At 47.2% G+C, this 18,176-nt stretch overlaps 4 protein-coding genes across 8 annotated transcripts in view; 1 reads left to right on the forward strand and 3 right to left on the reverse strand.

Annotated features, from left to right (window-relative positions):
• The window catches only part of AFF4 (ALF transcription elongation factor 4), a 42,882-nt gene extending 41,288 nt beyond the window's left edge, over positions 1–1,594 (forward strand). For all 5 annotated transcript variants that reach the window (XM_088536809.1, XM_088536808.1, XM_088536810.1 and 2 more), the window contains one exon: positions 488–1,594. In XM_088536809.1, the coding sequence (XP_088392935.1) occupies positions 488–606 (119 nt within the window). In that variant the 3' untranslated portion in view covers positions 607–1,594. The remainder of the gene's footprint in view (positions 1–487) is intronic.
• Positions 1,595–6,280: 4,686 nt separating this feature from the next.
• Positions 6,281–7,551, reverse strand: LEAP2 (liver enriched antimicrobial peptide 2). The gene is made up of 3 exons (XM_088536785.1): positions 7,465–7,551; positions 6,946–7,088; positions 6,281–6,337 (listed from the first exon to the last, which is right to left on the reverse strand). Exons 1-3 carry the CDS (start codon positions 7,549–7,551, stop codon positions 6,301–6,303), a joined length of 267 nt encoding a protein of 88 aa, XP_088392911.1. The 3' UTR covers positions 6,281–6,300.
• A 3,664-nt stretch (positions 7,552–11,215) lies between these two features.
• On the reverse strand, positions 11,216–11,613 carry UQCRQ (ubiquinol-cytochrome c reductase complex III subunit VII). The gene is made up of 2 exons (XM_088536772.1): positions 11,443–11,613; positions 11,216–11,318 (listed from the first exon to the last, which is right to left on the reverse strand). The coding sequence occupies exons 1-2, from the start codon at positions 11,594–11,596 to the stop codon at positions 11,224–11,226; spliced, it is 249 nt and encodes an 82-aa protein (XP_088392898.1). The 5' UTR covers positions 11,597–11,613; the 3' UTR covers positions 11,216–11,223.
• Positions 11,614–14,576: 2,963 nt separating this feature from the next.
• GDF9 (growth differentiation factor 9) lies at positions 14,577–16,751 on the reverse strand. The gene is made up of 2 exons (XM_010212704.2): positions 16,289–16,751; positions 14,577–15,529 (listed from the first exon to the last, which is right to left on the reverse strand). Exons 1-2 carry the CDS (start codon positions 16,716–16,718, stop codon positions 14,577–14,579), a joined length of 1,383 nt encoding a protein of 460 aa, XP_010211006.2. The 5' UTR covers positions 16,719–16,751.
• Between the last annotated feature and the right edge of the window lie 1,425 nt (positions 16,752–18,176).

Genomic DNA, 18,176 nt, shown 5'->3' on the forward strand with positions numbered 1-18,176 from the left:
TGGAAAGTTGTACCTTCATTCGCAATGACCTGGGCTCATGGTCTTGCTCAGATGGTGGTGGAGGTGCAGTGTTTCCTTGCTGCTTGTGAAGGAAAAAAAAGCATTATTGCATTCCCTGCTGGTTGCTCAGTATACTGAGATGAACTTGATACACTTCAGGTTCTGAAGTTCTTGTTCAAAGGAAGATGCACATTGGAGGGAGAATGCTAGAGAAAGCTTTGCAGCAGTATAACTTTATTCTAAATATTTTTATCAACCAGCCTGTTGCAAAAGGGTGGTAATGTCAACTCAAAAGAACCTTGTGTGTGTGTGTATACATGTATTTCTTATTATTCCTTCATCATTCTGCCACACTGCGTTTCTTCCATCTTTCTAACCTGAAAGATTTGTGTGGAAAAGAATGGGTTTTTTAGCATGGTACTTTTGGCAAGAGCAGACAATGTGAAAGAACATGTGCAGAGTTTAACGTGTGTTTTTGTTATTTTAGAGTTCTTTGCAGAACTGGATAAAGTTATGGGCCCTCTGATTTTTAATTCAAGCATCATGACAGACCTAGTGCGTTACACCCGTCAGGGATTGCATTGGTTGCGCCTGGATGCCAAGTGAGCTTTTGAACTGAAGGAATGGAAAAAAGAACGTGTTTTTCTCGCTGCCTCCGATCTATCTCCACAACACTGTGTCATGTCAATAAGGAAGACTGCCATAACACATTGCTTAGTTGACACTAAGAGCAAGGAATGCTTTCACGTCTCCCATCCTCATATGTGTTTTGTGTTTTAATCCCAAATCATCTGGTTAATGGACTTCTTCAGTATTCCATTTTAAGTTATTTAAATATTTTAAAATTTGCTACATATAAAAATGTAGTTTTCTTGATCTATCATGGATAGATCATTGGATTTCCAGTCACAATACATAACTAGCCAGTTTAAATCCTATTTATTTTAATCTTTTTTAATTTTGAAAAGCCCAATTTGGGGCAATTTTAGCTATTTTTTCACTGAATTTACCCTTTCAAGTCCTTAGCAGAAATTAAACGTAGACACTTTATTTAAGTACTTTGTGAGCTTTGTTACTCTGTAATGTCTTGTGGTGGTAGAGCCTGTACAATAGGGTTGATAGGTTCTCGAGTGTAGGGCACCATACTTCTCATGCCTAATGCCTACGAGTCAACTAATACATGACAACTACAGATTTATTATTGCAGAATTTGTACTAAATAGAAAAGTTCCAGATATTCTTCTACGTATTAAGATACTTCATTTAAAAGAATTATAAAGAAATTTATATGGAAAATATTTAATCGGATCTGACTTGGGTTGTTTTCAAGGCAGTTTCAAAGCAACAATTAACACTATAACAATCACAAAACATTACAGTAATTTGCATTTAATGTATTATCAGAGTAATGGTGTAGGAATGAACTCCAGTCTGAGCGATGCGGTGCATACAGGAAAGGTTTCTGAAACGGACAATCTTGTGCTTTTTTGTATCTCTTCATTCAAAACAAGTTTTGTTTCCTTGCTTGTCATGATTTTGATACTTAGAAAATCAGTCCACTTGATGGTTAGAAAACCAACAGTAGCTGAATTCCTACCAGAACTGTCCTTTGTATCTTTTGCATTGACTGAGAAACCAGGAATCTTAAGCAGAAATTAAGGTCCATTTTTTTTCCTTTTAGAGTCTGATAGTTAATGGACACTACAGCTTGACAGTGCAACAGCCGTTGGGGGTGGGAGCACACCTGCTTTGCAGGGAATGGTCCTGCTGTTCTGGCGCGGAACAGAGGGGGCTCCCAGCTTGTATTGACCCCATGCTAATGAAGGTCCCGTTACCGTCTGGTGTGTTTGACGGAGCAGAATATTCCCTCTAGAGGAAGCAACTTGGTGCAACAGAAGTGGTTGGTGGAGTTGCAGCTGACTGCTCTTAAAACGTGCAAACCAAAGTACCTTTCCACGTGAGGTGCTTGTCTGAGTCAAAGGTTTAAAATGCTACTGCTTTCAGTATTGCTTAGTGCCCCTAACATGTCTGGTGTGCCTTATGCCTTACTTTTAGATGAAGATTTTATGAACTGTTTACAAGATGTTTTACAGCAGGACCAGGTATACTGTATGCAGTGGTCTTCTGCAGTACTTTGGTAAAATTCCATTTCCTTTTTAAAAGTACTAGTGTCTGTCATACGAGCTGGCTCCTTATTGCAGTGGTCTCTTTTGGAAGGGTCAAACGGAGTACGCGAGATGCGATGGGGGAATGCTGCTTTATCTCCCATTTAACCCCTTATTCTGTACCAGATATGAACGTGCATGTTCAGGAAAATTATTGCACTAAATTTTTGTGTAGTTGTAGTTAAGTGCCAAAATGATGGCAACCTCGAAAGAAGGAATAGAATTCTCCACTCCTTAGTACTGCAGTATGTCCTATGGGCTTTAAGAGGTTAGGAGTTTCGCGGATTAGTAACCTGCTAAAAGGTAGCTGCATATTCGTAGAGCTTCCTTTGCGTTCCACCTCGTTTTGTACTTCCAGAAAAGCTTTGCTACCTACAGACTGACACACAGTTAACAGACCTGAGACGTTTCTCATCACAGCCGAACGCCTGTTGCCATTCAGGTCTGTCGGAGCATCCTCTCTCCTGAATCACTGTGCAAGACCACGTTTCTTTTAGTGTTTGCCGTTCCAGACGGAACTCTGTACCCTCAAACTCTGCATCCTGGTTATTGGGACACTGTCAACTGTTTTTTTTTTTTTTCTTTAATACTCTAAAGTGCCTAGCACACTTTTGACGCTATGTAAAAATACCTTCTTAGAAGTTGCATTCATAGTTTATTTTTTGTGTAGTGCTGCACTAGCCAGCATGGCTGTGTTTTGGCTTGCTCCTTTGTGCACAGGTACCATTGCTGTAAGCAGGAATGGTCTCATCTCTGGGAATTTTTTTTCCTTAACTAGAGTCCCACAAATACCTTTTGGTGTCATACAAAATTGGTCTCTTAAAAATGTATCGCTTATCCCTAGATCAGTGGATCTTAAAAAAAATAGTCTTCAAGTGACCAGAAGGCTTTTTACAGTCTAAAAACACAGACTGAGCTGGTTGAGCGTGTCCCACGCAAACAGTGTCCTTCACAGGAGGATATCCTAGCGGGCCGGCCCGGCTTTCCCACCTCCATGGGGGATACTTGGCATTTTTCAATGGAAAAGCACGGCCTTACTCACCTGGGGCTGTTGCAGATGGATACACTGAGATCGGGCAGTTCCCAAGCATATCCCACCTGGGATTTACCACTGTTACAGTGAGAAAGGCTGTGTCCCCGCTCCCGTCCCGTCGCTAGCGCAGGACGCGGGTCCCCGGGGCCCATCCGGTACCGTCCCGGCAGCGGGAACGCGCGAGCGAGGGGCTGGCCCGGGAAACACATATCGACCCCACAGCCTGAGCTCCCTCCCCGAACACAGCCCCCTTGGGGAACCTTAAAAACGGCTTAATCAGACTAGGCTTGCTCAGATATCCATATTATTGGGTTTTGCTGTCAAACTTGCGGGTTCCTAGGTGGAAGGTGCAACTGTTTTATGATTACAAATAAATCTTCAGGACACCAGAGTAAAACAGCCCAAGACTTTTATTTTAATTTGAAACTTATTAGCCATAAAGCAGAGCATATGGATGGCTCTTCTTGGCTTTTGACGGCAGTATGCAATTTGTATTGTATGTGTCTTTTAATATATATGTATATATATATATGAACTCAGTCTGTCCAAAGTATATGTTATACTTGTTTTTAGATTATGGTGCAACTGACTATATTGATATATTATTTATTGAGTGCTGAGTCGCCATCTTATTGGTGATAAATCTTGCATATTATACAGGAGTGCAATGTATATTCCTTTAGATTGCTGAGGCTTGATTGCTGTGATAACAAAAAATGCCCTGAAATGTATTTATGAATGGCCCCAACATACAGAGAGTCAGGACTTTATGAGAATAATGTAGTGCTTGCCTGGGGCAAGTAAAATAAAGCCGTAGGCAGATAATTATGTAGTTTGCCAAAATGGGAAACTAGGGGAAAGAGAGACTACCTTTGCTGTATTTAATATTTCATTTACCTAACAGATATTGACTGTCACTGCAGTGTTTATATAAAGGCAGATACAAAGGGCCTGAGCAAGTCAAGTTTGAATTGCCCACAGGGGAATAAGCAACTTCCAAATTACTCCATTCCTGACAAGTATTTTTGGTCAGGGCTTAAATTGCTTTCTCTGATGAATCAGTGTTATGGAAAACTGCGTATTCCCAAGCAACAAAGTTAACGCTAGATATCTTTTAAGTATAAAGAGTAGCCAAAGCTTTTGCCAGCCAACTCAGACAAATGCAGACCTGTTCCGGGGGGAAGTTTCCCGAGCGCGGAGGCTCCGTAGGCTCCAGCCGCCCGGGCATCGTGCCGTGTGTCCAGCCTCGGCCTCCGGTGCCGGGGGAGGCCGCCGTGCTGGGAGCTGGGAGGGCAGGGGCTGCCGCGCGGCCGGAACGCCGCAGCTTAGCGAGGCTGTCCCCAGGGAAAGGCTTTCCCTGTTCTGTTCCATCCGGAAGCTCCATAGCAGCGTGCCCATTCCTGCCGCGAGCGTCCGCTCCCGGAGCCGGGAAGCGGCGTTCCCGCTGCCCGCGGCGTGCGCAGCAGGCCGGGCTTTGCAAGCACAGTTACTGACGTTTGTATCTGGTCCCCCTTTTAAATTGTTTTAAGAAATTTTGTATATGGAGGATAAAGTGCTTATATATTTATTAAAAATCCTTTATCTTATTTGAAATTATTATTTGGTGAAGAAGGGTTTTTCTTTGGGGGAGGGTTTGCGGGTGGGGGAAGGTAACTTTTAAGCTGTCACTTATAAATGAAGCCCTTATGAATCATACAGAAAGGTACTGTTAGTAACTAATGGGATGTCTCTGTTCTATGCTTTGTACATGACAAGTCCATGTGTTACATTTTGTTTCTATCAAAATATTTAGGCATCTGTCTTCAACCAAAACCTAAAAAAAAACTGTGATTTTATTTGTTGCAATACATTTGAAATTTCAAAGGGTACTTTGGGGCTCAAAATTAGGATTTCTAAGTCAGTATGTGCATTTCACGTAATAAAGCTGTTAATGGTGAGCAAAGTATTATATACTAACTAGATTTTTTCCACATCTGTATAGTATATTCTATGTATTTTGTGGTATTGAGATTATAGAAAGTTTAGTGTCTGAAACATGCGTTTAATGTGTATTTTTAAACAAATTTATGGCAATTAAAATATTTGGAGAAAAGGGTATCACATTTCAATTTGTAAAGATCTTTTTAACTACTGTGTCATTAAAATGCTTTGTACAATGCAAAACTGTAACTGGAGAAACTAAGTTTAATAAATATCAAATAGATTTTCTGTATTAAATTTTACAAACACTGTGCTTGTATCTCTCAGGTGGGCTTTCTCCTCAGTGGTGGTGCAGTTTAAGCAGACTGGGTCCTAATCCTCTGCCAAGAGCTTTCGGTATTTGGGGGCCCGGAGCTGTCAGTATTTGCCAGTCTGAAGGGGCTGCACTCCTGTCAGGCCTCTCTGTTAACATGTCCCTCATCAAAAATCAGGTATTCGTCAAACTGTTTTAAATAAGTATTTCTGTGCAAAAAAATCACACTCCATTTTTTTTTTTTTTTAAGCAAGGTTGAGTAGAAGTATTTTAAAGTAGTTAACTATTTTTTGTGTAAGGTTGACTCTGGTGGATTTGGAATAGCAGAAGCACTGCTGGCATCCTCTCCAGGTCTTTGCTCTTGTCCCATCCTTTCCCGGATTCCCAGAATTTAAATTGCAGTGCAGATCCCAGCTCCGGAGCTGAAAGCCAATGCACTGGAGGCGTGATCAGGATCTGCCTCGGGCGCCTGCCAGAGCCGGGATAAATGACTAAAGTCCAGCCTGCACCGTGCACTTCTTTAGAGAGTGCTTTGTGTGTGCTCGTTTTCCTAACGGGATGCAAGGAAAACCAAGGTTAGTTGCAGAATACAAGTTTTTAATTCACACATTTAAAATAAAAAAATATATACATATATAAAAAAAGAACAATTACAAAACCAAAACGACCAGAAGCTGCTGAGTCCTTTTATTGAGGTTGGCTAAAGAGTCATCCTGCAGCGCTCTTTGAGGTCCTTTCCCCAGCTCATCTCCCGGTGTTAAATGCATTCAGGGGGCTGAGTCCGTGTCCTAGCGTTTGAACAGTCAGTAATAAATATTCCGCATGGGGAGCAGCGCGGGGACGGCGGCAGCGGGGGCCTTACCCGCAGCTCACTCGTTGGCCGTCCGGAGGAAGCAGCGGTTCTTCCTGCAACAGGAAAGGGCATCAGCTCCGCTGCTCCTCATCCTCCTCGGGGTCTTTGCCTGGTAAATCCCGATACCGCGTGGAGCTCTGTCTGCTCTAGGGAAATCCCTGTCTCGCTGATAAGAAACTGCTGTTCCCGCTCACTGGGGTTAGCCAGCAACGCGATGGCTCTGCATTCCCTGTCATGTGCCATTTCCCATTGTATTTACATCTATTCTGTGCTTTTTGGTAGGAATACAGCTGGGGCCGCACACACAGGCACTAAGCAGTAATTTGGTAAACTGCTCACAGCTCATTTATACCTGGCTGGGCAATCTGCTTGTGTAATTTCCACGAGGATTGATGAATATTTGATTTTGATGGTTTAGCGCTCTCAAACTATAAATTCAAGTGAGCGCTTAGAGTAGCTATTAAATGACACACGCTTTAAAATGAGCACTGTTGGCTTTAAGGAGGATTAATTTTAAGCGGTCACTTGAGAGCGGTCTGGGCTCCCGTGTGTCCTTTTGGAAGGATAAGTGATGTGGGCACCGTGGCCCTGCGCGCGCCGTTTGCGGCGGCTGCAGGAGAGGCCCCGGCTGGCTGTCCCGTCCCGCGCGGCCGCGCGTTACCTGCACAGCATCGTGACGCACTCGCTGCTGTCGCGACACGAGGCGCCGACGGGCCGGAGCGCCACCCCTCTCCAGAAGGGCGTCATCCGCCGCTGGCGCGCGGGCCGCGGTGGCGGGGCCGGCCGCAGGGACGCGCAGAGCGTCTGCAACGGCACCGAGGGCAGTGTCAGCGCGCGCCGCCCTCCCATTCATTCGCGCGCGGGAGCTCTCAGCAAGAGGGCATTAAATCGTTCCCCTTGCTCATAGCATTGCCCATTAAGGTGCCATTGCTTGTATTCTCACCCCAAAGAAATGCACTTCAAATAGAAACATCCATTTTTTAAAGCCTTCTTGCAAGACAAGGCACTATTACTTGTTGAGTTTCGCCTCAGCGTAGCCCTGTGTTCACAGGCGGTTACTCTGCTTGTTCCAGCCCTGTGCTGTCCCCTGCCGCCCCCGCCAGTTTGTGCAAATCCCCACACGCCTGGTTAGCTGCCTGGCCGCGTGGATTAGCCCCTGGGATGGCTTCCCTGCGCTTACCTGGCTGAGCAGCAGTGAACAGAGCAAGAAGAGAGCCAGGGCTTTCCAGCACTGCATCCTCACCGCACAGGCTGCCGCTGCGAGCATAGGACCAGCACCGGGCGGCGAGAGTTCCAGAGACACTGCTGAGCCGCAGCTCCATTTTTATAGACTCCATCCCCTTATCGTTGCATCAGCTGTCAGTCCCCACAGGGACAAAGTTCACGCTGGAGCAAGGGAGAATTACCAAGTTAGCATCTGCCAAAGCGATCTGGTTCAAGGCCTATCTAATGAGCTAATGATTGACTTTCCTTCCACTTGTACTTTGTCTGCTCAGTTAAGCAGATGTGCCAACTGTTCCTTTTTTAAAACCTAACATGTTACCAGGATGCCGTGGTGTATTTGCATGTGAAAGGTGGCCCAAAGTCATATGGTTTTTGATCTTTATCGTAACCTCATTTAGCTCTGTGACGTTTGCAGTATATGCAGCTTCGGGTTTGTCAGCTGAGGGGAAATATTGCCCTACTCGGTTCATTTCGTGCGTTCCTTTTGCTCTGCTCCTCAGTCGCGATGCTTTAAAGAATCATAAGCAAGTTGTTCAACCTTTCCTTCTGGAGGCAAAGCAGTTACAAAGCAGACATGCTGCTTCACTGATGGTTTGTGGAAGTTTTGTACATTCTAAATAATAGCCCTCTTCCTCCCGGGATCCTAACGTGTAGTTGAGGTGATAAACTCCAGCCAGCTAATCCCACGTTAGGAGAGGAGCTTGCTGCAGGGATTTTCTGGAGGAAACTGAGTTGCTCCGTGTAGTTGTTGAAGTAGATAGGCAGTTTGTAATTAAGGGGAGTCTTAAACTTTTCTAGGTTGAAAAAATAGAGATTGCAGAAGTCCAGGGAAAAAGAAGCTAAAATGAACGCTTACTTCTTATCTTAAATTCTCTCATCTTATAAACGTAACAAAATCAGGAGAAGTGTAAATCTGAGATCGCAGACTGCAAGGGCCTTCCCTGCTTGTACTTGCTCCTCTTCCTCGCCATTCCTGTCCAACACTCAGATGTAGCCCTGGAGGCTGCATCTCGCAAGGAAAAACTGTTTTGGGTTTGTAAAAAGTAACATCATAAAGACCCCATCTGTTATTCCTGTCAGATTGCAGAGCACGCTTGAAGTTCCTACAAGCACAAAGCTACGATATGAACTACAATATAGTTAAACTGCAAGTACAAACATGGATATTAGAAGCTACAGTTTTCTGTGATTGCTTAACAAGGACGAGTAAGTGCCAGCGTGGAAGACAAGTTACTTAGATTAAGATAGTGCCATGCTGTCAGATCTCCTGCCTGCTGGATGATTACCCCTTAGCCCAAATTTCACTGGATTAAATAGAAATCCTTTGCAGCATGTTCTCTATATCTCTGTGGGAAGATGTGTTTCTTTCCTTGGGTTTGTCCTACATTCCTTCTTCTCACCAATTTGTCTTATTTCCCATGAACAACATTCAAAAACCCCCTGTATTTCCCATTCCTGGGTCTTATGCAGGGAAGAAAAGGAGACAGTAAATCATGGCAGATCAAATAGCTGAGAAACTTGAACATTTCTTTTGTGGTTGGCTGTGAATTTTTCAGTTGTTTATCCCCTTTCATTCTGAACACGCATCTAAGTTACAATTTCTGCAGTTTCCACTAGGAAAGGCAACGGTGGCCTTGACTTTGCCAGGGGAGGATTTCAAACGGCCCCTTTAGTCTCGGCGCTGGCAGCGGTCGTCGTTTCTCATGGTTTGGATTGTTTTTTGGCTAGGCAATACTAGTACCTTGTGGAGGTGTTGCAAAAAGGAAGTTGTTTCATTTCTGGGAAAATCTGGCCGTCTAGGTTACTAACGGCATCAGTTTACAGCTGCACATCCCTTTCAGGAAACTAGTTTCTAGGCCAGAAAGCAGCAGCCTGTTTACACTGTGCCAGAAAGTTAAAAACTCCGATTCTGCTTTGCTTCCATGTGTGCAAACCCAGCGCCCTCCACTTGGCTCGTTATTGCAAACTATGTCGAAAGCAACAGCAAAGCAGCAGCTTCTCTAGCTTTTGCCCCAAGAAGCCGTTTTTCTGTTGTCACCTCACTTGCCAAACGGGGAGCAGAAGTGAGATGCCTGAGAAGTTTTTGAACATGTTGTCCCAAGACCCCTGGGTCAGTCCCACAAACGTTCCCGCTCGCCCTTGGAGAGATTCCGGGCTTTGCTGCCGGAATCCGCCGGCAGCTCCAGCATCGCGACACCGGTCCCAGGCACGCGGGATGCGCCGCGCTCCTTACCCGTCCGCTGCGCTGGGATGAGGCGGGATGAGCCGCTCGCACAGCACCTGCCACGGAGCGTTCCCTGGAGGAGCCCGGCGCTCCGCGCCCGCGTGCTGCGAGTCGGACTCGGAGAGCGCTTTGCGCCGAGCCCGTGTCCAGACGTCTGCCAACTCGCACCCCAACAGCCAGTTCAACACTCCCTTCTTGCTCAAGATGCCAAGAAAACACCGGTGAGTTGAGCTCAGTCTGAGTACAGGGTATTTTCTGGCACCGCCTGCAGCACCGAATCTCTGTTACATTATCCTGTTTATGCCAACCTCCCACACCACTTAAACACAAAAGCAGCAGGAACATCCACAGGACTGCACTTAAATCAGACTCTCCATATACTTTTTATACATACGCATCCAAAGGCAAGATTCCCACGTCCCCTCCCACCTTCCTGCGGCTGGAAGGCAGGATCCTCCACCTGCCTGGCAGTCACCCCGAGCCCACAGGGAACCAACTCGCAAACCTGGTGGATAAGATACGGCGCTGCCAGGCGGCAGCGTGGCGAGGAGATAAACGGGTCGCTTGGCTGGCTACCGGAGCTTAAAATAGTCTGCTCGAGACACAGGGAACAAAAAAAAGATAAAGGGGCGAGCCCAAAGTTCTGGACTTTCGAACAGCAAAACAGCAAAGCTATTTATGTACTCAGAGCCACTGGTCGAATTTCCCAGTCACATATTTAGAAAATAAAAAAGCAGAACCAAACCAAACCCCACCCCTCAAAAAACACCAAAAACACTTAAATAAGACTAGTAAGGTTACTGGAAAACACATTGGGCAAACTTACTGAAAATAGTAATTTTACAAAGTTATTTGAGTCATTTTCAGATGCTAGAACAGCCCATTCTCCTGGCAGTTTCCGAGAAGACACTTCTAATCCAGCTTGTTGACACCACCGAGACGTCAGGATTGCAGGTAGCGTCTGATTAACATGAATAAATAGCCCAGCCTGGTAACTGTCTGGAGGGTCAAAGTCCACTCGCGGCCGAGCCGTCAGCCAGCTCGTGCTATTCTTGGTCAGTGTCTGACAGACTGTTTGTTTTCCTCAGAGATCAAGGTTAGAGTGTGTCCTATTTCAAACAAAGAGGAAAAAGGGATCAGCGCGGCTCAATACTGGGCTCGATGTGCTTGTCATTGAGCTGTTATCAAGCCGCGTGGAGCTGCAGCCAGCCCTCCCTGCGCTAATTACACTGAGGAACATTTCAAAGAAGCAGGAGCCAAAAAGGCTGGGGAAGCTCTGCAGTGAAAGGCCTGGGGATACAGGATTTAGCCCAGCTGTGCTAGGTGAACCAGACGAGCGTTCAACACCGCTCACCGCAAACACTTCAAGACACCGACAGCACACGAAAGCGGGGATATAATTAAGGTTTATTAGACCCCGCGTATGTGCCCATCAAGGGCCGTGGCCGGGTCGCGCTGTCCGTGGCCACGCGCGGGCGCCGTGCCCGCCGCTCACTGGTCGTTCTCGTAGTCGGCCGGGTTCTTCCTCTTGAGCCGCTCGAACTCCTGCGTGCCCCACGAGTAGATGAGGTAGCCGGCCACGAAGGCTGCGAGGGGGGATGCTGAGGCTGCCACCGAACCCACGCGCAGGGCCGCGACGGGGCCGCCCCGAGGACCGGAGCCGCCGGGCCGCGCCCTGTGTCCCGAACCGCCCCCCTCCCCGGTACTCACGGGGCACCACCTTGAAGACCTGCGAGCGGAAGCGGCGCCACACGTTGGGCAGCCCGTGCGAGAAGACGTGCGGCAGCACGCGCTGCTCGAAGGGCGACAGGCTGTACGAGATGACGTGCCGCACGCGCGCCAGGTTCCCGAAGTGGATGCCCATGGCTCCCGCCGCCGGTCACCTTGCCGCCGCCTCACGCTGCCGCAGCGCCCGCTGCTTCCGCTTCCGCTTCCGGGCCGCGCGGCGCGGCGCGGCGGGCGCCACCTGCAGGCGGGCGCGGCCACGTGGGGCTGCGTCACCGCCGCGACTGCGTCACCCCCCGTGGGGCTGCGTCACCCGCGTGGGACTGTGTTACCCCCAGGGACTGTGTTCTCGTGGGGCTGTGTCCCTGTGAGACTGTGTCAGCCCCGGGGACAGTGTCACCCCCGTGGGACTGTGTCCCCGTCGGATTGTGCCCCCGTGGGACTGTACCACCCCCATGGGACTGTCACCACTGTTGGACTTTGTCCCCGTGGGGCTGTGTTTTACCCCCAGGGACTGTGTCCCCGTGGGGCTGTGCCCCTGTGAGACTGTGTCAGCCCCCGGGACTGTGTCACCCCCGTGGGACTGTGTCCCCGTGGGGCTGTGTCACCCTCGTCGGACTGCGTCCCTGTCAGCGTGTTCCTTCCTGTCAGCCTGTTCCTCCCGTCAGCCAGTCCCTCTGTCAGCCTGTGTCCTGTCAGTCTGTCCCTCTGTCAGTGTGCCCTGTCAGTCTGTTCCCTGGTCACTGTGTCCCTCTGCCAGCCTGTCCCTCCTGTTAGCCTGTGCCCATCAGCCTATCCCCCCATCAGCCTGTCGCTCTGTCAGCTTGTGCCTGTGAGCCTGTTCCTGTCAGCCTGTGCCCTGTTAGCCTGTCCTTCTGTCAGCCTGTGCCCTTTCAATCTGTTCCCTTGTCGCTCTGTCCCTCTGCCAGCCTGTCCCTCCTGTTAGCTTGTGCCCATCAGCCTGTCCCTCCGTCAGCCTGTGTCCTGTCAGCCTGTCCCCCATCAGTGTGTCCCCCCACCAGAGAGCCCAACCATCAGCCCTCAGCCAGCCCGACCTTGTCAGCCGGCTCCAGCATCTCTCTGTGTGTCAGCCAAGCCACCAACGTGTCCCTCTGCAGCCCGCCCGTCCCCCTGCTGTCAGTCTGCCCCTCCGCCAGCCGTCCCGTCCTGCTGTCTGTCTGTAAGACCCAGGCCAGCCAAACCACAGGTTTGTCGGGCAGCCAGACCGTCTGCCAGTCAGGTAATCGAATGCTGTAACACTCCGTCCACCAGCCTGTCAGGCAGACAGCACAGTCCGTTCGCCACAGCGCAGCTCTCCCAGGGACGGCGGAATTTTGCGGGTGGGTAAATACGGTTTTGCTTGGGGGCACCGTGGGGAAGAGCTGTGGGCCAGAGCGCTCAGCAGAGGCCAGAGCGGAAGGTTTATTCACTGCTCGGGAACAGAAACCACCCCCGGGTTCTCCTGACGCATGGCCACATACAGCCATCCCGTCACCCTGCTGTCACCCCTGAGCGAGACACCTGCACCAGGTACACCGTGTGCTGCAGCCGGCTGAGGGGGTACACCAAGAATGCAGCCTGAACCTTTAATCCATTACACGGGCTGCATTTTTCTGAAATAGTCCTTGGATTTTCCAATGACCCAAATGCAGTTTCTTTAGCTTGAGTTAAGCATTTTCTCATAAATAGGCTTTTGCACATAAGCGTCTTTTGCACCAAGGAAAGAATAACTTTGTTTTATTCTTTCGACCAATAGATGAAGCTGAATTCCCACTGTGTTTGGAAGCAATTAATGGCAGTAGCACTGTGTAGGCCAGGAAGTTCCCTTAAATCGATCAAATGTAGTGCTATTTTTTTTTTTTTAATCCCAGTCCACAACTGAGGTCCATTTGGGTCTGCTCTGTCATTATTCCATGCTTGGATATATTGGCAAGTCCTCATTTTAGAGACTTACATATTCAAATCTTGTCTCAACCTCCTTCTGTTAGTTATATATATGCATGTATATACACAGTCCCCACCAAAGCCGTTCTCACATGAGTGCCAGGGTGGCTCCCTAGCCTGAAGCAGACGCTTTCAGCAAAACCCCTGAACTAGCAATGCAGGAGAAAAGGAATCAGCCATACTGGAGAGTTAGCATGAAAATGTGGAATTAAGGCAGTTACCTGGATTTTTACTGGGTGAGGAAGTGAGACTCTGCTCCTACATGCCTTCAGATTTAATTTTGGACTACTGAGAGATTAAATGGCATTTAAATAAACTGATTTAACAGGCTTCTGAAGCATTTTTTAAATCTCCAACCGTGTTGAACACTTCTTTGTGATTCAGAAGTTTCACATGCAGAGTTCCAAACCCTCACCTACAGTCTGCACTTTATTCCCAGAAGAGACCAAGCAGTCTTGTTTTTAACAGCTCACTCATAAGTCTCCACCACAGGTTCTTATCCCAACAGAAAATGGCTTTTACAAGTTGCCACACAGCTGTCCTGAAATCCCAGGTAATCAAGTAAATACATTATTTGGAAAAATATTCTATCACCAATTATTGATAAAGCTTTAATTGTGTTTACAGTTGTTCTTGCTCCCCCCCTTTTTTTTTTTTGAATACAGCTGTAAGGAAGAGTCATCCGATTCTTTGAAATAAATTAGAGAAAAAGGATGAGCAGTTGAGGAAGTGACCTTTAATGTTAAATAGTGCCTGCTCTTCCTAGATACTTCCCCAAATATCGTTTTGTATAGAGGGAGACTAAACACAGGCATCAAACATGAGCAGTATGCATGACAGGCATTTATTCTTTTTATTACTTTTTTTTTTTGTAAATCTATAACAAAACTGCTTAAAATGGATATCTGGTAGTTGAAACCATTTCCACATTTTAAATGCAAAATTTTTCCAGTAAAAACTATTATTTACATTTAACTTCACATTCTAGAAAGGCTGAGTGGCTACAAAAATAAGTGCTATTATGTGAACACCCTCTACTAGCCCCATGCTAAATCCTAGCTGATCATAAAGAGCTGTTAGAACCTCACAAATGCTGCTCATTTGACAGAATTACAGATTTCTCTGAAAACACACACAAACACCTCAACCCAAAGGAAAACCACCAGGGTTCCCCACTACCGACAAGTGCATTTAGTAGCGATCATGTCTTCGTACTCCTTGTAGACGATGGAGCCGTCGGGCTCAATGGTGAGGACGCTGAGCGGGCTGTACTCGGCGGGGACGCAGGAGGGCCGGGGCACGGAGGCGTCCAGCTTCTCGTAGATGATGTTCTGCACCATGGTGTGCACGGGCGAGCCGTAGCGGTGCCCCACCACGCGCGGGCAGTCCCCCTTGCAGTACTGGGGGCTGTACCGGTGCGGGGCGATTATCCATTTGTCCCATTTCAGTTGGCTAAAACTCAGGCGGAAGTTGTGAAGCTCGCACTCGTTCTGAGGAAACAGGAACTGCTTGAAATAGTCACTCAAATTACGGGGTGCCGCTGCTGGAGCTTCTTTCAAGCCCTCCTCCCTTCGCTGTCGAGAAGCCCTTTTGCTCTGTGCGTTTTCTTTTCCTAGGTCATCCACGAGGTCGGCAAGCGGAGTGTCCCTTTGCCTGGGCCGCACTGGGCTTTTCCTTCTGTGCCGGAGTGAGTTCCACCTGTGATACGCTTGCTCGCTGGTGTCATTGAGGTAAAGGAGAAGAGAAGGGGGGACCAGTGCCACGTTAAGGGAACCCTCCTGTTCAGTGTTATGTTGTGGATCACCCACCAGACAAGTGAAGTTCACAGCCATATGGATATTCCTCCTGTTAGTAGCAATGAGAGGCTGGAGAAAAGAAGTCACATCAATCTCAACCCACCTGCGTTTTCTAAATTCAAAGTGCAAACTAAAAGCTACGGAGTGTGAAGCACTCGGACACACTTGGCTAGAAAAATCATACTCCTTGATGGATAAGTGGCACACGCATGTAGTGGGGGAAGAAATCGGAACCGACGTGTCGAAGGAATAGAGCAGGACAGACTTGAGCAAGTGCTCGAGAGCAGTCACACGATCCAGGTTGAAGAGCAAATCCACCGAGTGAATGTCTCCTGAAAAGGCAGAAACAAAATCTTGTAGAATTAGTATGTCTTAATTTGCCACCATGACATAAATACTCTGCTCTAGTGAATACTTAGGAAGGAGTCAGAAAAAAAATAAGCACATATGCCCATCCTCATTTTTATCGCATTGAGTTTCTACTTTGGCTAGGAATGTAAGATTTATAAAATAAGAAAAGAAAAAACAAGAAAATCTAAGACTTCAAAGGTTAGAAGTAGTTTACTTAAATAGTAGAAAAACAAGCAAGCTAACAGTTGCTTTTCAACAGTATTTGACTCAGAAAACAAAAACACACATTTAGGCTATAATTATTCCCTAGGAAAAGTACAAAACAAGGACAAAAGTCATCTCATAATGGGATTCTTAACATCCTGTTACAAATCTAATTATAAATTTTCACAGCCTTCAGAAAGCAAAAGTGAGCAGTGGACAAACATGATTGCTAGACAGTTATTCCACTTTTTGCTTTACTTAAAGCAAATTGCTGAATTCTTTGTCTCCTAAGGAGTTAGGCTCAAACACCCATATGATCCTAACCACAGCACCATTTTCATATGGATTCCCAGACTGTGGTGAACCGAGTGTCTAATGCTCTGCAAGGAAAAGCAGGTCATGGAAAAGGTCTGGTTTAAGGGAAGAGCCGTTAAGGTTAGCAGAGCTAGAAGCTCTAAAGGAATAAGGTATTTTCCGATTCCTCTGCAAGTGCAGAGGCCCCAGGCACCCCACCAGCCCGGGCGCTCCCCACCTACCTTTCATGAGCTCCCTGTGGCGGTGCTTGCATTCGGAACACGGAGTGAAGAGGCGAACAGTGTTATAGAGGTGACTCTTGTTGGCCTTGGGGATGCCTTCCTTGGTAGCAGACATCTTATAGAGCCTCTTCATGTACCTGAGGGCCCTGGAGTCCGGCTGGAGCCGGGGAGACTCGCTCTGCCAATTCCGGCGCCCCTGGTCAGACAGCACCTTGAGCAGGGGAGGCAGGAGAGCATATCCCCGTCTCACGCCTTTGGGAAGCCGCAGGAACGGATGGAGCCTATGGGGGTTGTCCTCCGGAGCAAACAGGAACCCCGGGCTTTTGCCAGACACCGCACGATCCCTGGAGTGGGGGGAACACTGGATGCTGGAAGAAAGCCAGTGAAGCCAGCAGTAGAAACAAACACAGAACCTCCAAGGACTCTCCATGCTCCTTAGGGCTGGAGCAAAAGGAAAAGAAAAAGAAAACCACCTCCCCCAAAATATTCAAGAAAAAAGGCACCCCGGCCTGATCCCTTATATAGGCTGCAGCTGTGGGCTGGGAAGGAGGTTTCTTTCTGATTAGAGACCAAAGAGAAAGATCTGCAGCTGGCCTGGGAAGATCCCGTGCTGCTTACACTGGGGCTGGTTGTAGGGGAAATCCTTGTTCTCAGGGTTTAGCTTTTTAACATGGTAAATTGCAAAACAGGAGGGTTTGTTCACCAGCCTCCAGAGGGAGCTGGGGAGACAAATAAATGATCTGGCGATTTTGACTAAATACAGACTCATCTGCAGAAATGTTGATGCTTGCTTAACATTAACTCTTAAGAAAACCTCAGCAATGATATTTAACAAACCAGTGAAGAAAGAATGAAACTGATCTTCGTTTGCTGTTCAAGCGTTTTTCATGTTCTATTTCTCCCTAGGAGTAATATCGCTGAGACAGAAGTCACTGTCGTGCTGGTGCCCTCGGGTTCCTGACGCCGCACGCACTCATCCACCTCCAGTGCAAGGGGAGGCACCCAAAAATGCAGAGTGCTGCCCTGGCACTGCCAGCTCTCTGTGAAAGGTGCCCTGAGAGACCTCCCGTGGAGCAACTTTGAGGGCATCCCGATACGCACAGACTCCTGCTACTGGACAGAAGTAAAGGGATTTTTTTTTTTCATTTTATTTAATTAGGAAAATACACGTGAAAACCTGCCTTCTTGTCAGTTGTTTTTAATTAGAGTTCAGCTATCCATAATGTAGTGAAATGTCACTCATAATCTACCTTGCACATCTTAGGGCTTCAAAGTAAGGAGTGCTTGCTCAGGGAATGTTTAATTAACTTACAGAAATGTCAGCCTGGCATTCTTGCATTTGGGAGCGAAGGTTAGTTCAGCTGACAATCTGTACTGTGAAATAATACAACCTTTTTCGTTAGATTCCTTAAAGATGATTTGATTATCATAGCAGAGGGATACTGTCATTTCTAAGGTCAGCTCTGTTTAAACTTTTCTGGGTAAGGTGATACTTATTTATTATAAGGTGATATTTTATTTTGCAATTAATTGTAAAATTATATCCTTCAGTGAAGCATGCTTGCTCCAAACTAGTCCGTCTGTTTCTCCCCCGTGGGTCTGAATTAGTCCCACTTTACATTAGCTTCAGACAAACACAACTCCATGACAAACATAACTGCATTTATGGCTGTTCCATGATAATTAAGCTGCCCTCTAATCCTGCCTTCTTGCACAAACCGAACGTGCTTTCCTGCTTCTGCCTTTGCACTGATTTTTGATCTTATCAGATCTTATGGTGACTCCTTTTAGGGAGCTCAAATGACAGGGAAAAAAATCCAGCAAAAAAGTGAATATTTGCTTTACCTCATTGAAACCACTGGACAATCTGAGAACAATTATGTCTATC

Source organism: Tinamus guttatus, unplaced genomic scaffold (genome assembly GCF_059628265.1).
Source record: "Tinamus guttatus ecotype Peru unplaced genomic scaffold, ASM5962826v1 Tinamus_guttatus_pri_ptg000710l, whole genome shotgun sequence".
NCBI lineage: Eukaryota > Metazoa > Chordata > Aves > Tinamiformes > Tinamidae > Tinamus > Tinamus guttatus.